The sequence below is a fragment of the Borostomias antarcticus genome, assembly GCF_949987555.1.
Source record: "Borostomias antarcticus genome assembly, chromosome: 2".
Classification (NCBI taxonomy): Eukaryota; Metazoa; Chordata; class Actinopteri; order Stomiiformes; family Stomiidae; genus Borostomias; species Borostomias antarcticus.
The window spans coordinates 39,903,878-39,916,191 of NC_140235.1; the positions used below are offsets into that span (position 1 = coordinate 39,903,878).

Consider the following 12,314-nt stretch of genomic DNA (forward strand, 5'->3'; position numbering starts at 1 on the left):
CAGTCGGATCTCGGAACGAATTTATCGGATCCATTCGGGTTCGGGTCCGTCTTTTTGGACCCGAGAAGACCTCTACCACCAGGACCCTTCCTAGAGCTGGCTGCCTGGCCAAATTGAGTGATCAGGGGAGAAGGGCTTTGGTCAGGGAGGTGACCAAGAACCCGATGGTAGAGAGCTGCAGCATTCCCCTGTGGAGATGGTAGAGAGGCCAGATTGAAGCCTCTCCTTAGTAAAAGGCACACAATATCCCACTTGGAGTTTGCCAAAAGGCACCTAAAGGACTGTCAATCCATGAGAAAAAAGATTCTCTGGTCTGATGAAACCAAGATTGTACTCTTTGGCCTAAATGCCAAGCGTCCCGTCTAGAGGAAACCAGGCACTGCTCATCACCTGGCTAATACCATCCCTATGGTGGTGGTGGCAGCATCATGCTGTGGGGATGTTTTTCTGGGAGACTAATCCGGGTCGAGGAACAGATGAACGGAGCAAAGTACAGAGAGATCCTTGATGAAAACCTGTTCCAAAGCGCTCAGAACCTCAGACTGAGGCGAAGGTCTAACTTCCAACAGGTCAACGACCCTAAGCACAACACCAAGACAACGAAGGCGGGACAAGTCTGTGAATGTCCTTGAGTGACCCAGCCAGAGCCCAGACTTGAACCCAATTGAACATCTCTGGAAAGACCTGAAAATAGCTGTGCAGCGATGCTCCCCATCTAACCTGACAGAGCTTGAGATGATCTGCAAAGATCTGCAAATAATGGAAGAAATACCCCAAATACAGGTGTGCCAAGCTTGTAAGCATCATACCCAAGAAGACTATAAGGCTATAATTGCTGCCAAAGGTTCCTCAACAAAGTACTGAGTAAAGGGTGTGAATACTTAGTACATGTGATATTTCAGTTTTTTATTTGTAATACATTTGCAAAAACATCTGAAGCATTTTTCACTTTGTCATTATGGGGTATTGTGTGTAGACTGATTCTAAAAAAAAATGTTTTAATCCATTTTGGAATAAGTCTGTAATATACTGTAACAAAATGTGGAAAACTGGAAGGGGTGTGAGTACTTTCACTTTAGTTATTTGTGTAGGGAATTCTCTGACATTAATGGACATCTAAACAGTTAATAATATAATGTTATTAATAATTATAATGTTGACTGTCTCTCTTCCTTCAGAGTCTGTGAGGCTTGTGAATGGATCTGGTCTGTGCTCTGGCAGAGTAGAGGTGAAGTTTCATCAGTCATGGGCGTCAGTATCTGAAGCTAACTTTGACAGGCAGGATGCAGAGGTGGTCTGTCGGGAGCTTGGCTGTGGGGCTCCTTCAGCCCTCCAGGAGGCGCTCTATGGAGAAAAGAAGGGTCCAATCTGGACTAAAAAGTTCCAGTGTAAAGGCAACGAGTCCCGTCTCCTGGACTGTGACACCTGGACTGTGACAGGCTCAGCTAGAAACACCTTTCCAACTGACAATGCTGTTAAACTCACCTGCTCAGGTACTGTAAGAATCAGTTTCTCTCAACCTCTGTTTCTTACCTCGAATTACATAATGAGAAAGAATATGGCTGAGGATACATAGTGTCACATGAAGCTGGGGTGTCTAGCCGGCTATCTTTGAAGGTCTGGCTTTTGTTGTCTAGGGGGTGATTTTGATTTTAATAGTCACCTCTCGGGTTAAAAGCTTTTAACCTCACCTCTCGGGTTAAAAGCTTTTAACCTCAATGAACTGAACTGAGGATTGGGCTGCCCTGGACATTGCTAGCCAGCCAGGAGATGCTGGAGTGGGTACAAGAGGGCTATCAGCGGCTCAAGAAACCCATCCTCTGTTCAGTGCCTTTCAGAGTTGCCTGTAATTGTGGGGCTTATGTACTCTGTTATAGGTGGGGGAACACCAGGGTGGCTATTCAGACCAAAATCACCCCCAGGTCTGTAATAATCTCGGCACAAAAGTGCCTCCAATAGTCCAAGGCTGCATTCCGAATCGCATACTTGTACTTTTTACTACCAGTACGTACTACAACTGCCCCTAGAAAGTACTGTACATACTTTTCACGCAGTACAGTATGCATCCAATTGGGACATAATACTTTGTCATAACATTTCACCTTCAAATTTGACCATATCCGTCGCTGTCCACGAAGCGACATTCGTCTACAACTGGGATTCATCATAACGCCTCCGGCATGACTCGCACATGTGACATAATTTTCTCTGAGCACAGGATTGTGGGTCAGAATAGCCAGAAAAGTGTGCTGGCTTGCATACTGCAAAATACGACCGGATGTAGTAGGACATCCTGGTATTTTTGCCATAATGCATGGACATACTACATCAATTTTTTGGCATATTATTTGGTATGGAAGTACGCAATTTGGAACGCAGCCCGAGTCTCTGTGAGTGGTCCAAGGTGAGCTAGTTCACAGTGCTCACTCACGTTCGTCCTCTCGCAACCGAATGCACACTATCACTCTGCTAAGGCCTGTGTAGAAGGCTAGTTCCCATAAATGAAGAGACTGGTCAAACCCTAACCCCAACCCTAAACCAAGCCCTAACCCCAACTCTAAACCTAACCCTAACCTTAACTCAACCCTATACCTAAGCCTAACCTTAACCCTAAATCTAACCCTAAGCCTAACCTTAACCCTAATCTTAACGTAACCCTTAACACTATTCTTAACCCTAAATGGCCTTTGTGTTCATGGGAACTATCCTTTACCGTCCCTCTACACTGTACAGTATGTAGCTGTGTCCCATCTAGCCACACCCCCAGATGCTCCCCCACTCACTCCCCTGGTCTTCCTATATTCAGGTCTCACACCATGCGAGACCACACCCATTCACAGACTCCACCGTGCATCCATTCATTTAGCACATTTCTAGAGATGCCTGAATCGTCTAATATACACCCAGACAAAAGACATAGCAATACAATAATAACAATATGGGATTTCAAAATAATAATAAACTAACAGCCTGCCTACACCTGCTGTTGCACTCCTAGCTTTCCTAGAGGACAGAGCAGGGAATAGCAGGGAAGGGTCTCTCTTTACAGTAGAGTCAGAGGCAATGACTGTCTCCTATCTTTATCTAGGGCCTGATGATGTGAGGTTGGCGGAAGGAGGCAACCACTGTGCTGGGAGAGTGGAGATGAAATACAATGGAGAGTGGAGACGTCTGTCCGGTTTGTGGCCCTTGACCATGGGTGATGTAGGTGTAGTGTGTAGACAGCTGGGCTGTGGCTCTGCCGTTTCAGTAAGAAGGGCTCGTGGTGGTGAGCCTCGTCCTGTATGGTACTTTGATTCTCGCTGTGCTGGGTCTGAGTCTGCACTGAGGGAGTGTCTACGAGTGTATCCGGAGGATTATGATGATGATCGTGTTCTGGAAGTGGTCTGCTCAGGTAATACACACATCATTCCTACCCCCATCCTACCCCTGACCCCTGCCTCTATCTGGGCCCAGGCACATTCATGCACACACAGACATACACCAGTGTTTGCCATGTCTCTCCTATGATGTTATTAGCCTCTCTTACTCTGAAAATGTAATTTAATGTTATTTATTGCTTTATAAATGTTCTTAGCCGGTAGACAAACATACTCCAGGAGCTTGCTCGATCGCCTTGTTGAGAGGGGTCAGGGAAGAATTTTTTACAGCTCACTTATCTGGCCCCCGGGTGATTACTGTTTTTTTGCTTCCCTCTGGAATATGTAGGGGTGGGACATCTGCCCACCTCCCTTGTTCTCTGTAAAGCGCATTGTGTTGCCTCTGGGTATGAAATGCGCTATACAAATAAAGCTTTGATTGATTGATTGATTGATCATGTCATTATATTCAGCTGGGGATCTTGGCAATCACACATTTCCTAGTCTGCACCTGTCACTGTTGATTTGAGTACTTAACAATAGACTTCTCAGTTACAGTTAGGGCCCATTCATACTCTATGCAAGTTACGCTAATGCGAGCTATGCAAGCTACATAGGGCTACGTAAGGTGACGTTGATGCGTCCTTGTGTGTCGTGGATGAAATTGTAACTTTGCGCAAGTTCTTATGTAGAACCTGCGTTCAGAGCCGCGTCAGCGAAGCTTGCATAGCGTATTATTTAGGCCTTACAGCCCAGATAGCAAGCGAATCTGGGCCATATGCAGGCCAGATCTGGCCCTTGTGGCTTAGTTCCGGCCCATATATGGCCCAGAATTATTACACATCCGCTTGCTATCTGGGAGCATTAAATACTTCTGTATATCAAGTATATGTTTCTGTTTTACTAGATACAAGCTGGTGTTATCTGTTGAGCAGATGCACATTATATAAAATAGCAACATTTTGATATATATTAGGGTATTCTTTATGCTTCTTATTTTGCTGAAAGATTTTATGTTATCAATAATTATAATGTTCATGTTGACCATCTGTCTCTCTTCCCTCAGAGTCTGTGAGGCTTGTGAATGGATCTGGTCTGTGCTCTGGCAGAGTGGAGGTGAGGTCTAATCAGTCGTGGGCGTCAGTGTCTGAAGCTAACTTTGACAGGCTGGATGCAGAGGTGGTCTGTCGGGAGCTTGGCTGTGGGGCTCCTTCAGCCCTCCAGGGGGCGCTCTATGGAGAAGAGAAGGGTCCAATCTGGACTAAAGAGTTCCAGTGTAAAGGCAACGAGTCCCGTCTCCTGGACTGTGACACCTCAGGCTCAGCTAGAAACACCTTTCCAACTGACAATGCTGTTAAACTCACCTGCTCAGGTACTGTAAGAATCAGTTTGTCTCTCAACCTCTGTTTCTCACCTGGAGTTACATAATAAGAAAGAATATGGCCGTGTTTTGTTAGGATACTGTACATAGAGTCAGCGGGCCTGACTGTCTCCTGTCTTTCTCCAGGGCCTGATGATGTGAGGTTGGTGGGAGGAGGCAGCCGCTGTGAAGGTAGAATGGAGGTGAACCACCTGAGAGAGTGGAGAGGTCTGGACATGAGAACATGGTCTTTCTGGACCATGGGTACTGCAGCTGTAGTGTGTAGACAGCTGGGCTGTGGCTCTGCCGTTTCAACAACAGAGCCTACTGGTGGTGAAGTTCGTCCTGTATGGGAGTTTAAATCTACTTGTTCTGGAGCTGAGTCTGCACTGAGGGAGTGTGGAGCAGTGTATGGCGGTCTTAATACTACTTTTGTCCTGGAGGTGGTCTGCTCAGGTAATACACACATCAAGTCATTATAGTCAGTTGATGATCTTGGCAGTCACACATTTCTTAGTCTGCACCTGTCACTGTATCTGTGAGAACAATAGACTACTCAGTTACACTGTTAGGCTTCTGTATATCAGGTATCTGTTGTTATTTTTATTGTTGTTATCTGTTGTTAAACAGTATTTGAGGGGTTTACTGGATACAAGCTGATGTTATCTGTTGATGGATGCACTTTGTTTAATGGCAACATTTTGATATTAGTATATTCTTTGACATTATTGGACGGCTACACACTTGTAATTTTACTGATAGAGCTTATATGAACGAACGAACGAACTAATACTAATCTGGCAGTGATCTGCTCAGGTATGTATTACAAATATCACATGATGCTATTGCATACTGCTGTCTCAGTCACTTAAGTAGCCCATGCTGCCCTGTGAGGGAGGGAGGAGAACACAGCCGATCTCATCATCACACCTGAATGAACGGTTGTTTTCTGTCCCCTCTTCCCTCTCTTTGCAGATCTCCTAGTCCAGCCTATCATCTCCCTGTCCTCCTCCATGGGCGGGGTCTCCGAGGGCCAGCAGCAGGGGCGCCAGGTGTTCAAGGACCTCAGCTTCAACATCAACTGCTCCATCCGGCCACAGTACCCAGGAGGCTCCTTCCACCTCGACTTCACCGGCTCCAACACCACCCTGAGATACACCCACACAGCTGTCAATCACTCTGCCAACTTCCTGTTTCCTGCTGCAGACCACGCCCACCACGGAAACTACATTTGTGTTTATGAGGTCTACGTTTTCAATCTTACCTTCAGCTCTGAGAGTGAGCTCCTCTCTGTCACTGTGGCAGGTAACTGAACTAAGCTGTCATTGAGTCATTTGATTCCTGTGGTGATCTGGGGATAGGTGACCACATAATTCTAATATGCGTATGTCAGTAGCGCTAACTTAGCTTAGCTGCCTCTCTCCACAGCTCACAAACAAAGTAGCAGCACTTTTGACAGGACATGGAAATAACATATTGTGACTTAAACTTTTCAGTTGACAGCTTAATCTGATCTGAAAATTAGGCTATCAGTTTCCTAATCCGCTGTGTGTCTCTTCTAGCTTCTCCTCTCACAGCTTTCATCATCAGAGTGGTTGTGGTGCTGCTGATCTTGGTGATATCCAACACCGTCAGCTATCTGTTCTTCAAGGTATGAGTTATTACCCAGTCAGTCAGGGGAACCATAGCGATGGCACAGAGGTCAAGTCTTTGCTTAACTACGAAGTCTCCCTAACTCCTTGCTGATAAAGCTGCTCTAGTGTTGTTTATGCTCTGGGATCTGTTCACGTAGGCCTTTGATAATTAACTTGCTGCCCATTTCTCCAAGTCTCTCCCCCTGTTCCTGACTCTTGGTGTTGTGTCTCTCCAGACCAGGGGGCGGAGGCCAGCAGAGAGGGAGAGCATGGAGATGGAGGCCCTGCATTCCAGTGCTGAAGCCGGGCCAGGAGAGGAAGGAGCAGCCCAGAGGATGGAGCAGGAAGAAGCTGCTCCTAGGGGCTGATCTTAGGTCAGTCAGGCAGTGTCTCTGCCAATGGTGACTGACAACACTGGGAGAAGGTGATCTGATCCTGGATCTTTGGACCCAGGGTCTATTTTTATCACTAGCTTTTTTCTTCCTTCTTTTGTTTGGTAAATGTAATAGACTGTAATGCAATGTAAAAAAAAAAAAGATAAAAAAAAAAGCAATGTATTTTTTTTTTAGCTTATTAAACTGAATGAATTGCCTTTGTTTATCATGTTTATCATGTTTATCATGCCTTTGTTTATCATTATGATCAGCTATTAACATGGTTTTATTGATGTATTTTATATTTGTTGACAGTGTGTAAAAATCTGAATCAGAATTAGTTTATTATTAGTTTTTCAATATACTAGGAATTTGCTTTCGGTTGTGGTGCATAACATGGGAACAACATTTCACAGGGTGCAGGTATGAGACAGGACAGTGCAAAGAGTGAGTACAAAATGCTAGTGCAAAAATGGATAAGCCAAGAAAAAGAACAGTACAAAAGAGTAGTGCAGTCAGTGTATTTACAGTGGGTATGCAGAGTGTACAGTAATGTGTACAGTAAGTGAGTGTATGTGTACAGTAGGGCTGTCAAAAAAATCAAAGTTCTAAAAAAAATTGAATAGCTTTTTTAAAAAGAAGTTCAAACCTAAATTTGAGAGTTCGAATATTGTAATATTAATAAATACATTTGAGAGTTCGAATATTGTAATATTAATAAATAATATTATTTATCAATTTAGCGATTTACATTAATAACAGAACATTTATAGGCTATAATTTATTTACGGCCAATAATCCAATAATCCAGACCCAGCACCTTATCGAAAGTTAACACCTCAGCGAGGGGTAACAGTGTTCACAGTACAATATTACAGTCAAGGGTTATTTTATTAGGATATTATATTCATGAAAAATCTTTAAAAAAAACATATGTATAAATTTGAATATCGTTCGAACTCTACTAAATAAATTTTAATATATTCAAACTCGATTTCATGGCACTTTTGACAGCCCTAGTGTACAGTGTGTGTGTGTGTGTGTGTGTGTGTGTGTGTGTGTGTGTGTGTGTGTGTGTGTGTGGGTGGCGTGATATGTGAGTGCGGTGCACTCTATGCAGTACATTCAGGTCAAAATTATTTTCATGTTAACAAAGTTGATGAATGATTATATAAATGCACGTTTATTTTAAGTAAAAAAAATACTTTTGAATGCTGTTGCAAAACAGAGGATTGTTGATCAAGGACAGTCGACCAGGGTTGACATGATCTCTGCAGACCCAGATATCTCTCAGCATGAGATGGGAGACTTTTCCCCCATTTTTAATGAGCTTTACTGTAGTTGTTTACATTTATATTACTTGTAATTTCCCTGATCATTTTTTCTTTATTCCTTTATTGATTATTGTTCTTTTAAGGCAAATGTTTTATTTTGAGGTGATATCATGGTCAACAGCTTGTTTTGTAGACACTGTAGTGAATGAATTAATGCATATTTTGAAAAACAATAAACATTGTTATTTTACTTGTAAAGTGAATTGTGATTGCTCTTGTCTTTTGTGTGTGTGAATGGGTGAATGAGAGGCCTTCATTGTAAAGCGCTTTGGATAAAATTGATTATTGTTCTTTTAAGGCAAATGTTTTATTTTGAGGAGATATCATGGTCAACAGCTTGTTGTATGTCAACAGCTTGTTGTGTGTCTTTGGTTGGCTTAATGCTGAGTGAGTCCCCTCATCGCTGGCAAATGTTTGCAGATCTAGACTGGGTATATTTTTGAATATGAAAATAGAAACAAAAATACAGTATTTTGTAAATATTGTACATTTGTCATGTGTGTATGTTCACGATACAGATACTTGCACAACGAAGCGCATATCTGAACTCAACATGGGTCTCGAATCTACAACTCTGAGATCAAGTCTCATGCTCTACTGACTGAACCAGTCAGGCTTGTGTAAGCTAAGGTTGTACAGACTCCTGTTTGGCATAGTGGACAGGCACAAACTGGACTTGTGCCCAGTCAAACAGGGGTTCAAATCTCACTTCATCTCTGATACATTTGACTCATTATGCCTACTGTACTCTGTGTTGCTAATCTGGAATGTTTTAAAATGATGAATATAAGACCATCAACAGGTCCTGATCCATTTATATCACATCCCAGATAGTAAGCGGATAAGTAATAATTCTTGGCCATATATGGGCCGGAACTAATCCACAAGGGCCAGATCTGGCCTGTATATGGCCCAGATCCGCTTGCTATCTGGGATGATTATCATAACTAGTAACAGTAGATTGGTACGTAACAACATGGGTTCAATTCCTGCCATGCCCGTTAATTGTTTATCAATTCTCATGATAACTATGTTGATCTGGAAGAGTGTTTGGATATGATGAGAGGGTTCAAACCTACCCAGATAGCAAGCGGATCTGGGCCATATACAGGCCAGATCTGGCCCTTGTATGTAGTGTTGGAACGCTTCAGATTAGGAGCTAACTGGTGAGCCACTAGTAAAGCTCTTGAAGCTCACTCATCATATTCAAACTTTCCAGTTCCAGTTCTATACGTAGCTAAAATTCCAGACAATTTTATCAAGACTTGAATCCATGTCCGTTCCCCGTACAGAGAAGCGCTCTTACCTTGTCACTGTAGCCATCTGTGGGCTCACACGTCACTGCTGCCAGAGCACAGACCAGCTCCATTCACAAGCCTCACAAAATCTGAAGGAAGAGAGACAGATGGTCAACATGAACATTATAATTATTGATAACATAAAATCTTTCAGCAAAATAAGAAGCATGAAGAATACCCTAATATATAGGGTATATATATATATACTGTAGCCCTACATATTCACATATACATACATAATACAGTATAATTATACATACACATATAAAAGAATAAAGAAAATAATAGAAATAAATGAAAATAATAATGAAATAATGAAATATGATAACTAAGTGAATAATTGATCTGAAAGGAAAACAATAAAATCTTAAAGTGAATTCTACAAAAATGGAGCCCTGATGAACTCCATGTGGAAGAGAAGCAGAGTCACCAGGGCTCAGTGAGAAATCTCTCTCAGACAGACAGGACCTAAGCCACTCCAACGCTGTACCAGCTCATACACATCTACATGGATCTCTAGTTTCCAAGGTATGGCCTTTTGTTTGACAGCCATGCTTCCCATTAGCTTTTGAGTTGCTCATTTTGATTTCATACCTGCTTTCTAACTTGTGGCCACCCGTAGAGTTTTTAAGATACAGTATATGGATTATACAGGAAACAAATGTTCAGTCTATTCCCAGGATTCGAACTGTGTTAATACCTAAGCTGTAACCTTATACTTTTTGAGATAGAGCTGTCTGAAGCCAGCATGCCTTCCCATTGAAGTCAATGAAGGGATGTTCAGAGTGTCAGTTAGGATTTGAATTTGAACAGACACACAAAACTAAGGGTACAGGCACCCTTTTTATGATTATAGTAGCACTTCTCACCTCAACCAGCACTTCCACAAACTAAAAAAAAGATAGCCAGCGGATGTGTAATAATTCTGGGCCATATATGGGCCGGAACTAAGCCACAAGGGCCAGATCTGGCCTGTATATGGCCCAGATCCGCTTGCTATCTGGGTAGAGACTGTGGTGTGCGGAGGGAAAACCCAGAGAGCACCGGAATGCTTTCATGGGCGGATGCCTGTGTTCTCTGAGCACAATTTCTAGTTTGTTTTGTTTACATGATGTTATTTAAAGAGAGATGGGCGAGCTAAGAAAGATGAGAGAAAGGGGGGGAGGGGGGATGACAGAGGGGAGAGATGGGGGCAAGCTACGAAAGAAGAGAGGAGAGGGGGTACAATCTTTTATAGTCATATAGACTAAATTATGAGACGGGTCCTGATGTGTTGTTGTGCACATGGGCGATTTTATAGGGGGGGCAGGGGGGACAATTGCCCCCCCTGATTGGCCAGTCCAACTCTGCTCAATTTTTTTTTTACTAATTAACACAATTATTAAATACATAGTTGTGGTTTGTACCAGTTTGTGTTAGGTCATCATTCATTTAAAAAGTGTATTTATTACTTAAACAAAAAATATATCCACCAATGGCACAACTCGTCCGTCGACCTCAACTATTTCCGGTTTGATCTGTTACCACAAAAAAATGAGATCTGACTGTAGCCTACTGCTCAGTGCTCAACAAGCTACAACTAGACAACCTGCTCACAATGGCGAAAAGAGCTATAAAAACAATTGACCACTTCTTCATTAAAAAAAATAAAACTGGCGATGCTAATGAAGAAGCTACCACTCGAAATGACACTGCAGCAGGTGCAATCGAATGCAGAAGTGCTCCAGAGGCTATCAAAGCTAGCACTAGCACTAGCAACATCACCATCGGCGAGGAAGCTAGCACCAGCAGGCAGTTGCAGTTTGATGTTGTGATGTTAAGCTTTCAAATCAAAGCTTATTTGTATAGTGCATTTCATACGCAGAGGCAACACAATGCACTTTACAGAGAACTAGGTGGGCATGGGTCCCACCCCTACATATTCCAGAGGGAAGCAAAAAAAACGGTTTCACCCGGGGGCCAGAAAAGTCAGCTGTAAAAATTCTTCCCTGACCCCTCTCAATGAGATGATCGAGCAAGCTCCAGGAGTATGTTTGTCTAACGGCTATGAACATTTATAAAGCAATAAATTACATTAAATTGCATTTTCAGAGTAAGAAAGGCAAAAAAAAAAAAAATCATAGGAGAGACATGGCAAACACTGGTGTATGTCTGTGTGTGCGTGATTGTGAATGTGCCTGGGCCCAGATAGAGGCGAATATAATATCGTAAAATATTAAAGAGAGAAGGTTGAATATCATTTCTGAGCTCAGTTGACAGCCATAGCACCCACAGAGCCACAAAATGCATTCATGGGGCTCTGTGCTCAGTTGTACTTGAGTTGGGGTGTCCTCACACCCCTCATGTCATAACTTTCTCCTTCCTCTTCTGGGTTTTGTGTAAGTTGTGTGTCTGACACTACTGAGTAAAGAAACCAGGCACTTCCCTTTTCCACCCCAATCCCACAACTCTCACATCCCCTGCAACTCATTGGGACAATTGCTCAACTTCCTGCTTGGCCCTCTCCTCACAAGGCCACATAGGGTGTGTTTCAGGCTCCTGGGTCTGGCCCCTAGACGCACTCAGCTTCAGCTGCATCATCTGGCTGAATCCCGGACCATCCCCAAATAAGGACGCGACACTATACTGTTATTGAGACACCAAACCTTTCTTTTCTTTTATACAAAGCAAAATATACTTGGCAATGGAGAAAAGTGAATTGTGGCGAGTGCCCCCAGGTGGTTAGCTCTGGTACAATTTCATCGGTTGTGGGACAATGAGGCTGATGTCTACTGTACTTGTCATGGTCACAACACAGCAGCGTGTAAATGTCTGCTTACAGCATACTCTCCATCTCAATCAATACTGTAGGTGAAAAAGCACTGGTGGAGAAAGGAGCGTGGCTATAATGTAGATATACTGTACGTACTGTATAGTATATCAAAACATCACTGGTCTGATCCGGCTTAAAAAGTG

The 12,314-nt window shown here is 43.0% G+C and overlaps 1 protein-coding gene across 1 annotated transcript in view; it reads left to right on the forward strand.

The window, feature by feature from the left end:
* hapln1b (hyaluronan and proteoglycan link protein 1b) overlaps positions 1-12,314 on the forward strand; it is a gene marked incomplete at its 5' end in the record, with an annotated part of 47,977 nt that overhangs the window by 15,504 nt on the left and 20,159 nt on the right. Inside the window, 3 exon segments of the mRNA XM_084455405.1 lie at positions 4,576-4,731; positions 5,695-6,024; positions 6,297-6,370. Of these exon segments, the coding sequence (XP_084311531.1) occupies positions 4,576-4,731; positions 5,695-6,024; positions 6,297-6,370 (560 nt within the window).